The 16709-nt window shown below is 45.2% G+C and overlaps 1 protein-coding gene across 4 annotated transcripts in view; it reads right to left on the minus strand.

Annotated features, from left to right (window-relative positions):
- Window positions 1-16709, minus strand: part of Fhdc1 (FH2 domain containing 1) — a 39670-nt gene that overhangs the window by 9779 nt on the left and 13182 nt on the right. For all 4 annotated transcript variants that reach the window (XM_076574326.1, XM_016003828.3, XM_006985322.4 and 1 more), the window contains exons 3-9: window positions 13600-13661; window positions 12642-12744; window positions 4994-5079; window positions 4795-4895; window positions 2659-2729; window positions 2459-2566; window positions 1122-1192 (exon numbers count right to left, since the gene is read on the minus strand). In XM_076574326.1, coding sequence (XP_076430441.1) covers window positions 1122-1192; window positions 2459-2566; window positions 2659-2729; window positions 4795-4895; window positions 4994-5079; window positions 12642-12744; window positions 13600-13661 — 602 coding nt within the window. The remainder of the gene's footprint in view (window positions 1-1121; window positions 1193-2458; window positions 2567-2658; window positions 2730-4794; window positions 4896-4993; window positions 5080-12641; window positions 12745-13599; window positions 13662-16709) is intronic.

The following is a 16709-nucleotide window of genomic DNA, read 5'->3' on the forward strand; positions in this document are numbered from 1 at the left end:
TCTGAAAGACATATTATCTGTGGCTAGATGTCAATAACAGTTAGATACTGTCTAATGACAGGACTGCGAGCTGTGGTTTATTTCTCTCTATGCAGATAGTTCATGCTGTCATGGCTGGCGATAGTCACTCAAATAATAAGGATATTACATAGCCAGACATGGTGTCATTTGCCTGGAGTCCCAGATACTCAAGAAGCCGAGGCAGGAGGATCATTTCAGCCCAGGAATCCCAGGCCAGTCTGGGCAACATAGTAAGATATCATTTAAAAAAAAAAAGTATGTGATATTAATTTGGTTGACAGCAGTGGTGAGCTGAGCCAGGTCATCAGAGGCTATTGTGTGCATTTCTTCCCAACTCTGCATTAAGTAGTTCTGTGCTGGCAGCCGAAAACCAGCCAGGCTAGCAGTATTTAAGGCACAGACATTAGCAAAAATCACATGAAGAATCAAGACTTTTTTCTTGAAGAACTGATTAACTGCAGTGTTTACCGGAGGATGCATGGGCCTATTCTAAGTTAAATAACAGAATGGAGATAATACACACACAGATCATTGTTGCATTAAAGCATGCATCTATATTAGGTTTAAAAGCAATTAGAGTAATGGAATTAGGGCTTCATGCTTGGTAGACACTTTCTCTGTAAAGCTGAGTGACTAATTTAGAATCAAGTCCTTTCATGGGCCTTGGTGTGGTTCCAACCTCTTTTAATGCAATAGAAAATAAATGTACCATTTTCAAGTCCACGAGGAAACAGTGAGGTATGGCCCTACGAGTTTGATCTAAACCAACTCCCAAGGTAACAAGCTGTGCCCTTTCGACCAGGAGGGGGTTGAAGCTCTTGATCCCTGTTTTCCTTATACTGAATGGTGCTCTTTAGAATAGACTAAAATGGTTTCTTTCAGTTTAAAAAATAACAATTAGTTGTTCAAAATCCTTAAATTTCAAAGATGCACACACACACACACACACACACACACACACACTTGCACAAATACATGCAAAGCAAGAACAGGAGAAAACATTTCAACAAGAGGAGTTCAGACTGGAATTGGAGAGGACTCCGCCATTTTCACGGGAAGGCAGTCGAGGAAACCAAGGCGCCCTTTGTCCCCGTGCTCACCTCGATGTCTCCTGCACATGCTGCAGCTTCTCAGAAAAGTGTAGAAGGATGGCATCTTGCTTCTGGGCTTCCTGGAACAGAAACAAACTTGTCTTACTGGATGAATAAAACTGGGAGGGAAGCCTCATTCCCTCAGAGCTGCAGGGAGCCTTGGAAACAACACTTAGTTTTCAGCTTGCTACATTGAAAGCAATTCCCTGAGACATGAACTTTGATATTCTTCCTAAGATTTACCAGAACTGCCCCCCCACACTGTTCAGATACCTTTAACCTTCCCAAGACAAACAATTCCCGCATGAAACTCAACTCATGTGCATTGAAACTCAATGGAATGAGGCAGCAGCTTAGTGTCCATTGTTTCCAGGAGAACCCAATATACCCTGCCTAAATGGCAGGCATCTCAGTGAGCGTGCTCCTGGAGGAAGGTATGAGATGCCGCTGACGGTTAAACCAGTTTGCAAAACAACTTTAATAAGAGGCATAGAAGCCAAGGAGGTGTCTGGATTCTTCAGCTGTTTGGAGGCTGATTTGGGAAGGGTAAGTGGGAAGGAACCATTTAGGGGATTCCTTCCTACCGGAGCGGGGCCCAGGCCACGCAGAGCCAATGTCCACATCTGTCCGAAAGAGCCCCACCAGACAGCAAGCATTTCAGGCTGGATAAGGAAACAGTTTCTCACTTCAGTGCTTTGAACACTGACTTTTCAATCAAGTAGTGAGGACTAGAGGCTGGGGTGGGGACAGTCTTGGTAGACCCTGGTTTCCATCCCCAGATTCCAAAGACAAGAAGCCATGGATAGAGTCAGACTCTAAGCCCTACAGTAGCAGACAGCGCTGTGATGCACAGGTCCCAAGAGACTGGTTACTAATCCCATTCATCTCACATCGGCGGTTCCCACACCCAGCTTTCTACACGCTGTCCCTACAATGGTTACCCCATCTAGCTTGCACCGAAAAATTAGACAGCTATGGCCAGGATGTCTCTTTGTTCTTGCTCTTCTCCAACCCAGCCTTCATTGTGTCTTATTTTTTTAAAACAAAAATCCTGGTCATGCTATTACTGTACACAAATTTCCGTCTGCTTCCCCTGGCTAAAACCATGACCTCTGAATTGGCACCTCTGACGTTTGAATCCTTTCCTACTTTCTGAACCCAGCCTCGTTGCCTCCCTTGTCCAGTTCCCTCCAGTAGCTCAAACTGGGAATCCACAAAGCTTCCAAAAACAGAATCTTCTTGGTATACTCCTTGTCCTTTTCCTAAGTGAGAAATCATATCTTGCCCAGGAAAAACCACACTGTCTCCACTGGGCATTCACAGACGTTCTCCCTCTCTCTACTTACCTGGGCGACAAAATGCAGAAGATTCATCCCAGGTTTGTTTGCTTTTGTGTCCGCCAATTTGAGTAAAGAAGACAGTTTAAATCCTACGGCATTGCCAGCATACCCTCCCTAAAGAAGGCAAGGCAAGAGAGAGAAATGTGTTGAGCCTTCAGACAGACAATGACGTGGCCGACGTGTGTCTCGTTTGGGGTTCTACTTACTGCATTCATGATGTTCCCAGCTTGGAGCACCAAGTGCAATATTGAATGTAGCTCCTCACAGGACATCAACTCTGTCAAAAGGAACACACCACTGCGCCTTAGGAAGACCCCACATGCACGAAAGACAGCTTCACACCCAAGTTCAAGTGTATCTGGAGCAAGCTCTGACCCCAAACTAAGCACTCTTTACAGTCGTCATGTCTCTGATGATAAGAGAAACACAGTATGATCTAGGCCTTGGTGTTTAGCCGGGGCTCAAACATGTAGGGCAGTCAAACACCGCAGAAGTCATTCACTGACACTTTTCAAGTCCCAGAAAACACAGGAGCCCAAGGAAACACCGTGCTGATGTGGAGACCGACTTCCTCCTCTTCAGCGGTTAATGCTTTCATTTTTTTCCCCTTCCTCACTATCCTTTAAGACTATATTTATGAGACATGAAAAACAATAGCCAGCGACATTTTGCTTAGCCAATGAGTTATGAAAAGATAAAAAAATAAACAAGCGGGGATGTCATGTAAATAACTTGCAAACCACCAGCCCTCAAGCCCCTGGTACTCAAAACATCTTTCCATTTTATTCAAAACACATTTCATTTGGATTGGCTGAAGGCTATAAAAGGGAACTTTCGGTAACATATTGGTAAACTAATTCTTTATTAACACAAAATCTCTTATACGTGCCTATAAAGACACGCAATTAAAAGGATATATTTGGAAAGCTAAAACAAACAGCCTGGTTATTAAAATGACAGCGCAGGTAATAAAACGTCACCTCTGATGCTTTGTAGGTCATTTTTCTCCACTAAGTCTGGCATTACTTTCAAAACATTACATTTGGACCAGTGCCTGTATTTCGTTATCTAAGAAGGCCAGTTTGGGAAGGTTACACAGATAAGAAACGTTTCCTCCGTGCCCACAAATTTATATTGCTCAATACGAAAACAAGCGCTCCCAATGCTGTTTGAACAGGAAGCTCCATTTTTTCACCATGGCTGCAACAAACAGCCTCGGAATGGGAAGAACTGGAAGAGGTCTCCATATTGGAAGAAGAAAAATTCCTTTTTACGCTCAGTGCTGCTCCAGCATGAAGAAAATGCGGCAGGCTTGAAGGGGGAGCGTCCCCTCTCACCACAGGCAAGAGCAACGGCACAGGAAGACCAAACAGGAATAGACAGTTCCAGAAAAACAACCATCGAAGTGGCTGGGAGAAAACCAGGCTGGAGGGCTGAAGATGGGAAGGTGGGTGGACCTGCCTGTGCCAGGGCGGTGAGTGCCAGGGAGCTGTAGGGCTGCCAGCCTACACTCTCAAGATACACAAAAAGCCAGAGACAAAGGCCCCAGCCCGAGCAGGCAGACCCCGAGAGGAGACCGGGCAGGAAAAACTTAGCTAGCTGCTTTAAGATGTGAAGAAAGGATCAGCTGATCCATCTCAGACTTAACAGACCTTCCCATGCTGGAGTCTAGAGAGGTGGTAGGTGGGAGGAGCCACAGAACAGAAACCTCAGGAGCCCTGGCAGGAAAAGGCACACGCTGCAGCCTGGAAGGGAGGCCTGCCTGCTTTTGGAAGAGTAGCCCCGGTCAACCGAGAAAGGAAGATGTAGACGGTCCAGGACACAGGCATTGTGCTTGCATGTACCCCACACACGTACACACTATATACAGTACCATACTCACCAGCATCACACCCCTCACACTAGATATCAAACTCCACACACAAACACAATATATAGTACGCACAATACACACTAAATACCACAAATGCCACAGCATCACACATAAACATAATGCAAACACATTTTGTATCATATACACGACACACACTACCACAGACATTTTACACACACACACACAGAACATGGAAAGCTAGCCACATTGAGAAGCAAGACAGGCTGCTACTTGCAAGGTTGACTCTGAAGCCTGAGATGAAAGAACCTTTCTTCCATGGAAAGATAATATGCAAATGGATGTTCATTACTTGAATTGCATCCCTCCTTACACACTTTTCCCTTTTTAGGTGATGCAAAAATGAGATTTTTTTCCATTTCCAATTTCATCTGAATTTTTTTTTTAAAAAAAGATAAACAGCTACCAAAACTGATGAAAACAAACTATGTGGAAAGACATATTCAATTACCTTTTGTAGCAGTTCTTAGAACTGTTATGTCGTTGTACAGAGAAGAGCAGGATGGCAAGAATTCCTTTTTTAGCACCATGGCTTCAATCCGAAGTGAATAGCTAAAAAACAGTAAGGAAATAAAACTAAGTAAAGCCGGACCAGGTATCAGCAACAACCCCGCTCCACAGAGGACAGTGGCCAGGGACTGCAGCCTTACTTTGGCACCTGAATCAGATAGTGAAGAAAGGAATCTGCCAGAGAGAGCTTGGACACATCACCGTTAAATGTCTTTAACTTCTTTACCTAAAAGACAAAAGAGAAGGGGAGAAGACAAAAAAATAAATAAAAACTGATTAAAATTTAAGAATAAATTTCATTTTAGGATCATTCTAAGAAAATAATGTTTCGGTGCTAAATTCAAATTACAATGTAGCTCTAAGAAAAAGGAATCCACACCTACTACTGTGTTATTTTTTGTTTGTTTGCTTGCTTATCCGTCTTCGTATCTGGGGATGAGCCCAGGACCCTGAGCATCCTAGCCTAACATTCCACCACTGAGTCCCAGGTCTACCGCCGGATGGGTAGATGCTATGGCCGGGACTCGTGCTGACAGAGAACCCGATGGAGAGATGGAGGAGATTTCCTAAATTCTAAAGGCACACTAGTGACCTCTCCACCAAGAGAATGGACACAGTCTGAGAGAACAACAAGGTGACCTGGGCCCCGAGGAAAGGGCAGGTAAAATTCCCAGCTAAACCCACATGTTTTCTGCCCTTTGCCTCCTGACTTTCTATAAAGTCTAAAAGAGCCTTGGGCACCAGTGGGGAGAAAAACTAGGTTCTTTCTTGTTGTGGAATAATCTTTTTGTACACTGTAAATATGTATTGCTCTCATCGTTAATAAAGAACTGATTAGACAATAGCTAGTCAGGATTTTCAGGGTAGAGAGAATGCTAGGAAGAAAAAGGGTGGAGTAAAAGAATTGTGAGGAGACACAGAGAGAAGAAGATGAACTTGATGTCCTGAGAAAAGGTACCAACCCATGTAGCAGAGCATAGATAAGAAATATGAGTTTATTTAAAATGTAAGCCGGGCGTTGGTGGCGCACGCCTTTAATCCCAGCACTCGGGAGGCAGAGCCAGGCGGATCTCTGTGAGTTCGAGGCCAGCCTGGGCTACCAAGTGAGCTCCAGGAAAGGCGCAAAGCTACACAGAGAAACCCTGTCTCGAAAAACCAAAAAAATAAATAAATAAATAAATAAATAAATAAATAAATAAATAAATAAATAAATAAATAAATAAAATGTAAGAGTTAGCTAGTGACAAGCCTGAGCTATTGGCCAAGCATTTATAATTAATAATAAGTCTCAGTGTGGTTATTTGGGAGCTGGCTGTCAGGACACAGAAAAGTCCACCTACACTTTCTCTCTTGGTGGCTGAACTAAATAAACTCATTCTTTTCTTTACTAACTTATTTCAGAATTGAGGCAGCAGGTTGTGGATCTTAGTGACAATAACCATTATTTGTTCTTTTTGTTTAGTGTTTTGCTATTTAAACTAATCTCAGAGTTTTGATCCTCTTGCCTCAGCTAGGATTGCAGATGTGTGTTATCTCACCTGGCTACTGCTTCCCCACCCCCCAGTGTTGGGATAGAGGTTGGAGCCTGGGCGTGAGAAGCACATGCTGTACCACTGGGCTATCCCAGCCTAGCCTATTGGAGTGAGACCAGGTTGGCTCTCCAGTAGGTAATAAGAAGGAAAAAGGCTTCAACTGAACGATGGCTGTTGAGATATCTGCCTATGATGTATCTAAGGTATAGAACTGGCCTAGATGCCAATCACAGGTACACAGATAAAGAAAATATGGAATCACAGTCAATGGAGTATCACTCAGCTATTGAAAAGAGAGTCTGTCTTTTGTAACAAAATGGATGGCACCACATGGCATCATGGTAAGTGAAATAAGCCAGCCGCTGAAAGACAAGAACTGCAAATTCTCTGACCTATGTCGAAGCTGAGAAATGTCTTGACTGTAGAATCGTGATTAGTAGGGTTGTCCAGGGGAAGCGAGAGCATGGGCAAAGGGGCGCTGGATTTGATCAGCACACGCTGTTGTGCACATGATCTGGAACCCCATCAGTACATACAAGTAATGCACTTAATCAAAAGTAAAATATGGAACTCCATCAGTACATACAAGTAATGTACTTAATCAAAAGTAAAATACCTAAAAATTATTTTTCTTACGAAAAGCAGGTAAATAAATAGTCTATACAGTGTGAAGATCACATTTCCATAAATCAAGAAGAAAAGCTGTCTACCCCCCCACAGTGTTACCAGTCACTGTTCTTTTTACTTGCTCTCCAATTCTAGTTATTTTTACTTATCTACAATGAACAAACTGCTGCTATAAAAAAAAAAAATCAAGCTAAATGAAGGTTTTGAAACACACACGTGTTCCCCTCCTGTAGTAAGGAGTTCTGACGTAGGTATACAGCCAAACAATTGGCAGGCAGAGGTAGAGGCAGAGACAAAACTCTCAAACTGCATCAGACAGAAAAATCCTGCCCTCTCCACACAGAAAACCGGACCAAGGTAAGAGCATATCACTTCTAAAGATACTCTTAAGAGTCTCTACGTGAGTGGTACCTTAGTCCCGTTACTGTCAGCTGCACAACCCATTCCTGCAGCTAACTGTTGACAAAGAGTATTGACCAATTTCACATTTTCCGGCATGGAAAGGAATATCCTTTCCTGGATATTCAACCCAGGGTCTCGAAATGCTAAATAAAAGATCTCCCAGGCGCCACACTCTGGACCACACCGTTCATCACAAAGCTTGCTCTCTACAAGTTCGCTCTCTCCCACCCTCCCCATCCTGATTGAGTTCAAGCCCTTTGAAGCCATGGAAACTGCAGCCTGTCCTGGTGGTACCCAGGAACCCAGCAGGCTGAGGATGAGTTCAAGGCCAGCTTAGGCTGCATAGCAAGACCCTGCCTAGAAAAATCAAACAAAAAACAAAAAGATAAATAATGGAGAAATAAAAACAGAAAATTATAATTAAAAAACATGAAGGCTTTATTTCTTTAAAAACTACTAATTGACATATTTATATCAATTACGTGAAAATATAAAATCTAACAGTACAAATTCACTCTCTAGAGTTAGATCTCTCTCAAAGCTGCTCTCTCCACTTTATTTTCATTTTGTGGTGTTAGGATGGAACCTGGGGCCTCATGCTTGATAAAGCAAATGCTTTGCTACTGAACGACACCCAGATTGGCCTTTTTTTGGGGGGTGGGGGTTGTTGGTTGGCTGGCTGGTTGGTTGGTTGGTTGGTTGGTTGGTTGGCTGGCTGGCTGGCTGGTTGGTTGGTTGGTTGGTTGGTTGGTTGGTTGGGGCAGAAAACAGACATTTGTAAAGCTACATTTGACCCACTTGTAGAGAGCCATAGAGGGAATTTACCATTTTTAGCCTTGCGACACACACCTGAGGACTCAGGGCACTTCCGGTTTAGCTCAACTCCAGTTAGTGCCTCCCTTGTGAACTGAGACAGCCCTAGGCTGCATTCTGATTGCTCCCGGAGCAGAGTTTAACAGTTCACTATATATGGGCAGGGGCAGAGGGAGGCGGGGCCTTTTAAGAGACCCCACGCTCTCTATGTGCAAAGCTTGGGAAAACAGCGGCACGGATTTCAGGCTGAAGCACAAGAACGGGTCATTCCAGCTAAACTTTCAGTGCTTCTGTTAAACATATGCTCAAGAGTGACTGCGCAAGGATTAATCTCCTTCACTTACACAGAGGGCCAACAATGTTTATCGATCTTAAGGGAACGGAGAGGGAAGACAGAAATTGAAGCGCCATGTACATAGTTCTTCATTCTAGTTCCCAGCCAGCCTTGTATTCATTAAGAGGGATTACTGCGCCTTCCCAGTGGCAGGGAAAGGAAGAGGCGAGGTGAGCAAACTGTAATTATTATGCATTCCCATCGTCATTATCAAAGATCACGCCTTAAACAGTTAGGCATAATTTGGCTGGCTGAGCCATGGGCCTCTCATTATGACCCCTGCTGTGCCCAGTTTCTGTCGTAAGAGCCAGAACCTGCTCCTGAGATTCGAAAGGCCAAAGAAAGGGTGGTCTCCTCATCCTGAAAGGGTGGTCTCCTCATCCTGCCCCAATCCACTCGCACAGACAGCCTCAGAAAGGCAGGACTGCCCACAAGCCTGCCGCCTATGGAATGGCCACTGGCCGAGGAGGGAAGCAGCTGGGGAGACAAAAGGGCTGCTCCAGCATTCAGAAAGCCCCGGGTGGGGTGGCGGGAGTGACCCCCAGAGCAAGCGGCTCCGCCAGCACCTTCTAGCTCTGATCCCAGGACACTGAGATGGTCAGTGGAGCAGCAGCAGCAGCCCACAGCAGGAGCAGAGCTGGCCAGGCTGGGCGGCGGCCCTGGCCCCTCCTCACCCTCATCCCTGGTATGGGAACCACCGGCAGACAAGAGCACACCCAGAACTTTTATTTGGGCCCCGCCTCTTCCTCTGCAAGGGCAAACCACATACTGGAAGAAGGATGAGCAAACATGCCAGATAAAAGATAAGTGGTGAAGGGCAGAGAAATTCCTGATGACGAATTAACCTTGGCTTTGGCTGGCCTGTCAGCTGGGAAGGCGGGACGGGAGAGAAAACGGCTGTTTCCGCTCATGGTCTTCAGCACGCTGATAAGGTTACAGGAGGATTCGGATGACACTTGCTCACACCGGTGGCGGTGATAGCAGCCGTGATGAAAAGCCTGAGAGACCACGTGGTGCGAGCAAGGCACACGGTTTTGACAACCTTTGCCCTTCCTTCCTCCAAGAAGGGCAGCAGAGGGCAACAGGAAAAACTGCTCCGGGTCAGAGAAATTAGGGTTCAAGTCCACCCCTCTTGTATCACCTAGCAACCCTGAGACACCTTGTAACCTGTGAGAGCCGAGGCAGTTTGCAAATCGGGGGTATCTCATACTGTTCCTGCGAAGAGCAAGTGAGGAAAAGACTACAGAATAATCATCTCTGGGTCCATCACTGGACGAAGCTCTGTAAATACAGCACCACCGAATTTCCGTCTGTCCTGTCCAGTGCTTGGCCGAAGAGAGCTTCGGTAGACGTGATGTTATTTCCTGTGCTAACAACGGGTACTGTGCTACACCCCAGGCTAGGGGTTGTTGTGCACACACAAACACTTACTAGTGTATTTCTGCCACGGTTCCAAATCCTCTCCCTTGGCCCATCTTCCTCCCTGACCTCACTCTCATCATTCACCTCCATCAGAGACCAAGATCTTCCAGGGTCTTCACCAGTCTAGGTAGTACCCCAGGCCACAAAACATCCTTAAGGCAGCTCTGCTTCTCCTGCAGACCCTTGGACCGCACAGATCCCCCGGCAGTTCCAGGAGGGATGACCCAGCAGGGTGTTTCTGCTGAAGTGGAGGGTGGAGGGTGTGGTGAGTGGCAGCCCGGAGACGGTAATGTAAACAAGAAGTGTGACCGGGCTGTCACACCAGGTTTACACTGAGGATGACCCTGTACGGGAGACTGTGTGCTCTGGCCTGTGTCAGGGAGTTCAAAGACATCTCAGGGGGCCTACTCCAGGCTTCTTTGCGATTAGCTCACTACCTGGGGCCAGAGCACCTGGGTGACCTGGATGGCTCTCAGGTGCCTCTTCGTCACTTGGCCCTGCACAATCCTGTTCCGGTGACACCCCACAAAATTCAAACAACATAAAATGATCTTTAAACTAGAGGCCCTTTGACATCTCTTTGCTCTTTCGAAAAACTCCTCTGCGTTTTCTAATCGTTTTTGAACTGAACATGAAAAATGCAGATATTAAGAAAAGAGTTCTCGAGCCGGGCGGTGGTGGCGCACGCCTTTAATCCCAGCACTCGGGAGGCAGAGCCAGGCGGATCTCTGTGAGTTCGAGGCCAGCCTGGGCTACCAAGTGAGTTCCAGGAAAGGCGCAAAGCTACACAGAGAAACCCTGTCTCGAAAAACCAAAAAAAAAAAAAAAAAAAAAAGAAAAGAAAAGAGTTCTCAGTTCTCCCTTTGACCATGAGGAGCCTTCTGAGAACTTCCACATGCACTGTCAAATTTGATATTCCCTTTAAAAAAAAAAAACAAAAAAAAAACCGATGAGGTCAGTCAGTGAGCACTCAAGAGAAATCCTAAGGAGGGCGAGGAAAGAGGCCGCGCAGGGATACAATTTCAAAAGCACATCAGTCTCCCCCCCCCTCCCCCGCGCCCTCCGCGATGGAGCTCAAACCCAGGGCTACACGCATGCTCGGGAGGCATTCTGAGCTGCAGCCCTAGCTGAAAGCAAATAATCTTTTTAAAACTCAAATGAAATCGGCCCTACTCATGCTAGCAAAGATTCTCAAACCCCATTTTTTACATAGGAAAAAAAATGAAGGACCATCTGTCGGTCTTTAAGAGACTTTAAGACCCTTAGATTACATTAATAAAGGTCATTAATTCATCAGGGCTTAAGTAAGTGACATTTATAAACAAAATCGGAGGCAGAGAGAGTGCATCCTCTTATCAGATACACGTGAACTAGAGCCTCCAGCTACCCGCTGATATCCACTATGAATTTAGAACCCGTCAACATAAAAGGAAAACCACAACTCTCTCTCCTGTTATTAATGGCATTAAAATCACCTTTCATAAATGATGTATGGGATGGGGGGGCAGGTGGTAGGAGGAGTCAACAGTACTTTTGGAAGAGATGATTTATAAAAAAAAAAAACAGCTTATCCTCTTGACTTATTTTCTTACAGTGATAAGGATCAGGCTAGTGCCTCGTACATTTGAGCCACACTTCATTCCATCCTTCCTTGTTACTTATAAAATGTCCCCTTTTACTTTTATTTACAGAAGTAAAGTCTTTTATAAAATTCTTTGCTGTTTTAGTTCAGTGTTCATAAGCCCGTGAATGTGTGTAATTTCTTTTTATTGAAACAGTCAATAAAGGCTGGTATCATCACATTGCTGGATGGCTTTATAAAGTCGCTCTCCTAGGGTCTAGGGCCAGGGACTTGGCTCGGTGAGAAGGGCTCTTTAGTCTGGTGTGAGAGCTGACCCTGATCCTTGGGACCCATAGGAAGGGGAAAGGGGAAAACCACCTCCTCAGAGCTGTCCCTTGACCTCCACTGGAGCACCCGGCCACTCACTCACCCCCCAACAGACACAGCAGCAAGAAGTACGCTTTTTAAAGTCTTAAATGGCGATTCTCTTTTCTCTTACGAAGCTCCTAACTACCCAATAACTAACTCATCTGGTCCAAACAAAATTAATACCTTGTTGTCACGGTACTTTCTGTGACCACAGCAACTTCCTCCTGTTAGTCCATTACACACGCCCCCTATGTTAATACTCACCTACATTTACAGTATCTTTATCCAAAACAGCTTTTCTTTTCCTTTTTCAAAAAAAGACAGGGTGTAGGTATTATAACCCGGGTTCACTCTAAGCAAAGGTCAAATGTTAAGATGATGGAAAAGAAAACTAAAATTTATTGAGCTCCCGTATGCCAACTACCATGCTGGCTGCATAATCAGGGCTTAGTCATCTTGGGAACCGATGAGGTAAGGGTCATTGTCCTCATTTTACAGGTGAGGAATCTAAAGTTCACGGGCATCCAGAACCGTGCCCGAGCGTCTCAGTTACGGGACTCCGTAAGCCGGGCTCGTGCTATTGGACTGGTCACCTTTGCCTGTTAGGTGTGACTCCCCTGACCCTGGGGAGGAAGTGTTCTGCGTACGGAGGCCTCTCGCACTCAGAAGAACCTGTAGATTCTCTCACCACTCCAAACACCCGTAAGTCAACGCGGCAAGCTCCTTACCTCTTCTGACTCTGGCAAAAGCTTAAGGATCTCTCGAAGCGTCTCTGCTCCGTAATGCTCACTCTTCCCTTGGTGGATATCTTCTACGATGGACTGAGGAGACCTTGAGAAGATAAGGAACTGCATTTGCTGATGTGCCAACAGGGACACTGCCTATGGCAGTTAAAGCAAGCTCATCTCTCTGCCCTCTCTCCCGCACGCTTCTTCCTGGTCCAGAGGTCCCACCAGCTCCCCTACTGGGAAGCACGCACTCTAAGGCTCCCTTTTCCAGGAAACACCCCCAGGAGTCCCAGGATGGTTGACAGCAGCATCCACCACAGGATCTTTGGGGGAAGAGGAATGAAACCTTTGCCTCATCAGGGGTTCATGAGGTCCCACCCTCACTGAGGCACTATGGACAATTAATGGGTGCTGGGGTGGGGGTCATTTTCCTCAGTGGCAGAGCTACTGATAAGCCACCCCTGTTCCTGTAAATAACCCCGCACTCATGTAAACAACCATAATTAAACTCAGTAGGCTAAAAAAAAAAAAAAAGACATCAAAGTCAAACAGGACTTGCTGAGGAGAGTAGTTTTGGGGATGGAGGAGGTGACAAGAGAGGGTAATGGGGAAGAAATGCCCTAAATTCTGTACATGTGTATATGAAATTGTCAAAGAATTTAAAATACACACACACACACACACACACACACACACACACACACACACACACACACACACACTTTCTTGACATACAGTGCCTCCATGGACACTGCAGGGTATTTCTCCCTCATTTCAAGATTGTAAGCTCACAGCAAAGACAGACGCGTGTAGACCCATGGAGCCACCCATCTAGGATGGACTTGGAGGAGTATGGAGTGCCCCTAGCTCGGATTACAGTCTGAACTTCAGCTCAGTCACACCCTCACAGCACGGATATGCCTAAAATTCCAGACATGCGGAAAAAAAAAAATCTTACTTTTTAAACTGCTTAAGAAATATTCCAATGTTCATACTTCGTTTTGCATCCAGGACGGTAACCTGGAAAGAAACAGATGCATAAGACATTTTTAAATATAAATAAAAACAGCTGAGCTGAAGCGTGGTGGCGCACGCCTTTAATCCCAGCACCTGGAGGCAGAGGCAGGGGGATCTCTGTCAGTTCCAAGCCAGCCTGGTTTATAGAGTGAGTTCTAGGACAGCCAATGCTCTGTAGAGAGAGACCCTGTATCGAAACACCAAAATAACTAAATAAAATAAAATAAAAACAGTTGGAAGAAACAAGAGAGTTAAAAACCTGTGCTGTGTGGGATATTTGTACACTGTGCGAAGATACAGTGCTGTGATTGGTTTAATAAAGAGCTGAACACCCAATGGCTAGGCAGGAGGTGTAGGTGGGACTTCTGGCCAGAGAGAGGAAGTTGGAGGAAATAATCGAAGCGCAGAGGAGAAGCCAGCCAGGCGCAGAAGGAGTGGGACACACAGACCGGGATAGAGGTAAAGGCTACGTGGTAGAACATAGATTAACAAAAACATGCGTTAATTTAAGTTTTAAGAGTTAGTTAGGAACAAGCCGAAGCTATAGGCCGAGCTTTCATAATTAATAAGATATCTCCATGTCATTATTTGGGAGCTGGCTGGCAGGACAGAGAAAGACTCATTACAAACCTGTTAAAGTACAATACCAATGTACATGGGAACGATTTCTAATATGTAAATCTGGTAATTAACACATGTCCTTAGTATAGTTTTATGAATATCTTACTGTATTTATTTCCTGAGCAGAAAGAATGACACATGTCACTGGGTGTGGTGGCACACACCCCTAATCCTAGCACTTAGAGGACGGAGGTAAGAGGAGGGTTCAAGGCTAGCCTAAGCTACATTGTTGAGTTGGAGACAAGCCTAGGTTACAAGACAGTCTGTCTCAATCCTCCTCCCACAGGGCCAAAAATAAGTAAATAATAAAAATTTTAAGAGAATTCATGTTTAGACTTGGTAGTTCAGTAGTAGAGCATTTATCCAGCATGCACAAGGCCCTGAGTTCTAGTCCCAGAACAACACACAAGACATAGGTTTATCATACCAGTATAGATATTCAAATAGATAATATTTTTAATGAAAAATTTTCTTTTCCATATAGCCCATACTTAGAGGCCTAAGGGAATACATCAGCATCGCAGGCATCCTAGGAGAGTTGAAATGGCCAAACAAAACCATGGCTCTGCCGAGGTTGGGTCCCAGTTCTCAGTCGTAGACATAAATCATCCATTTAGGAGAAAGGAAGGAAGTACCACAGCCGCGGGTGGCGGACATCTGTGATCCTAACACTCAAAAGGTTGAGGCAGGAGGATTATCAGAAGTTCAAGGCCAGTCAAAGACTGTCTCAAAAAAAAAAAAAAAAAAAAAAAGTTTCTACATTTTGTTCGCTCAGAAGTTTAAAAATTGTCTTTCACCAGGAAGTCTCAGATCCATACATTTATTTCCTCACTTTTCTGTCTCTGAGTTAAAAGGTCCATGTAATAATACAGTTTTACTGTGTAGACCAGACTACTCACAAAATCCCAGAGATCTGCCTGCTGGGATTAAGCATGTGCACCACCATGCCTGGCATGGTATAGCATCTTTTGGCTTAGCAAATGCTGACAGAACTATTCTATTGTGTCATCCAAACCCAGATTGAACTGTAACAAGTTTTAAATGTTCAAAAGCAATAATTTGAGATCTTATTAAACTATAAATTACAACTTCTGGGGCCTTGCTGAGAAGTGATCTTTACCTGTGGAAGTAAAAATCCATGGTGGAGGATAGAAGGTAAGCTAAAATTACTGCCATCTTTCCCATTTGTCTTTTGGTAAAGGGAGGCTGGGTGAGATAGAGACAGACAGAGATTCACTGAGAACAAAAGAGAATCAGGTTTCAGACCGAATTCTGCATCTCAGGGTCGCTTCAAGTTTGTAAGCAACAAGCAAGACCGTTAATGTCACTTCCTGGCTATAAGGTTAAATTTTTACAAGGTATGGTTGCCTCCTTTTGAAGGCTAATCTCGAACAATCTCATTATTTACTAACCCATGGGTTTATTTGATGTTAACACAATCACCTGCCAGCCATAAAATAAGCTTCCAAGCTGAGAGCAGGCACCCTCCTTAACTGGAATCCTACCCAGGGGCTGCGGTTCAAGTTCAGTGGGAAGGAAGGGAAAGAAAGTGGAAATTAAGCCTGTGAACCCTATCACTCTAAGGAGGAAAGCTCCTACTGGAATGAGGAATCTCAATTTATTAAGGCAGAAAACTGCTCATTAAGACTTGTAAATTAAAAGGCCACAAGTACGAACACGTACCCTGATGCAGTGGTGTCCGTGTCTACCTAGAATGGAAACAAACCTGTTGGATAATTCTCTCACGAAATTGCCACCTCTTGCCGTGTTTCAGCCTGGGCTGCAGCATCCTTCCTCCCTCTACGCTTCCAACCCCACCCTCATCCTGTTCACCCCTCCACCCTCTGGGGCTCTGAATACTTGGCACAGGTCCATAGCCACCACTGTTGGAAAAGCAAGGGGAGAAATTACTCTTATTATCCCTATTTGACAGATAAGGAAACTGCACCTCAGAGATGTCATTTTGTGGCTTTCCCAAAGCAGTGTTGGAACAGAATGTCAGCCTGGTTCTCTCTGATTCCTCTCCCCTTGGGTTCCTGTGAGCTCAGTACTGGTGGGTCTCCCGTGGAATCAATAAATGTAGGCCCCCCTCCCCCATCACCAAGGTGGGGAGTCTCCTCCAGAAATGTGGACAGGTCTGTGAAAAGCAGCCAATCACAGTGTCTGGCCAAGTCTAGGGGCACCCCTGGAGTTGTTAGTGTGGGATGCCTGGTGACGTCATGTTCTCACCAGGCAGTCCAGCCTCCAGGAGCCTAGGCCACCCCAGAGAGGCAGCCAACCTGCTCCATTCAAGGGCAGCTCTAGCCAGGAGGAGATGTGCCCACAGCCCAAGCAGTTTCTGGAATTGGTCACAGTCAGCTGGTCTCTAAGGAAAAGCCTGGGCTGCTCATGACTGATCAGCTTACCAAGAAAACAAAGGCCAGCCCTTCA

Source organism: Peromyscus maniculatus, chromosome 6 (genome assembly GCF_049852395.1).
Source record: "Peromyscus maniculatus bairdii isolate BWxNUB_F1_BW_parent chromosome 6, HU_Pman_BW_mat_3.1, whole genome shotgun sequence".
Taxonomy (NCBI): Eukaryota; Metazoa; Chordata; class Mammalia; order Rodentia; family Cricetidae; genus Peromyscus; species Peromyscus maniculatus.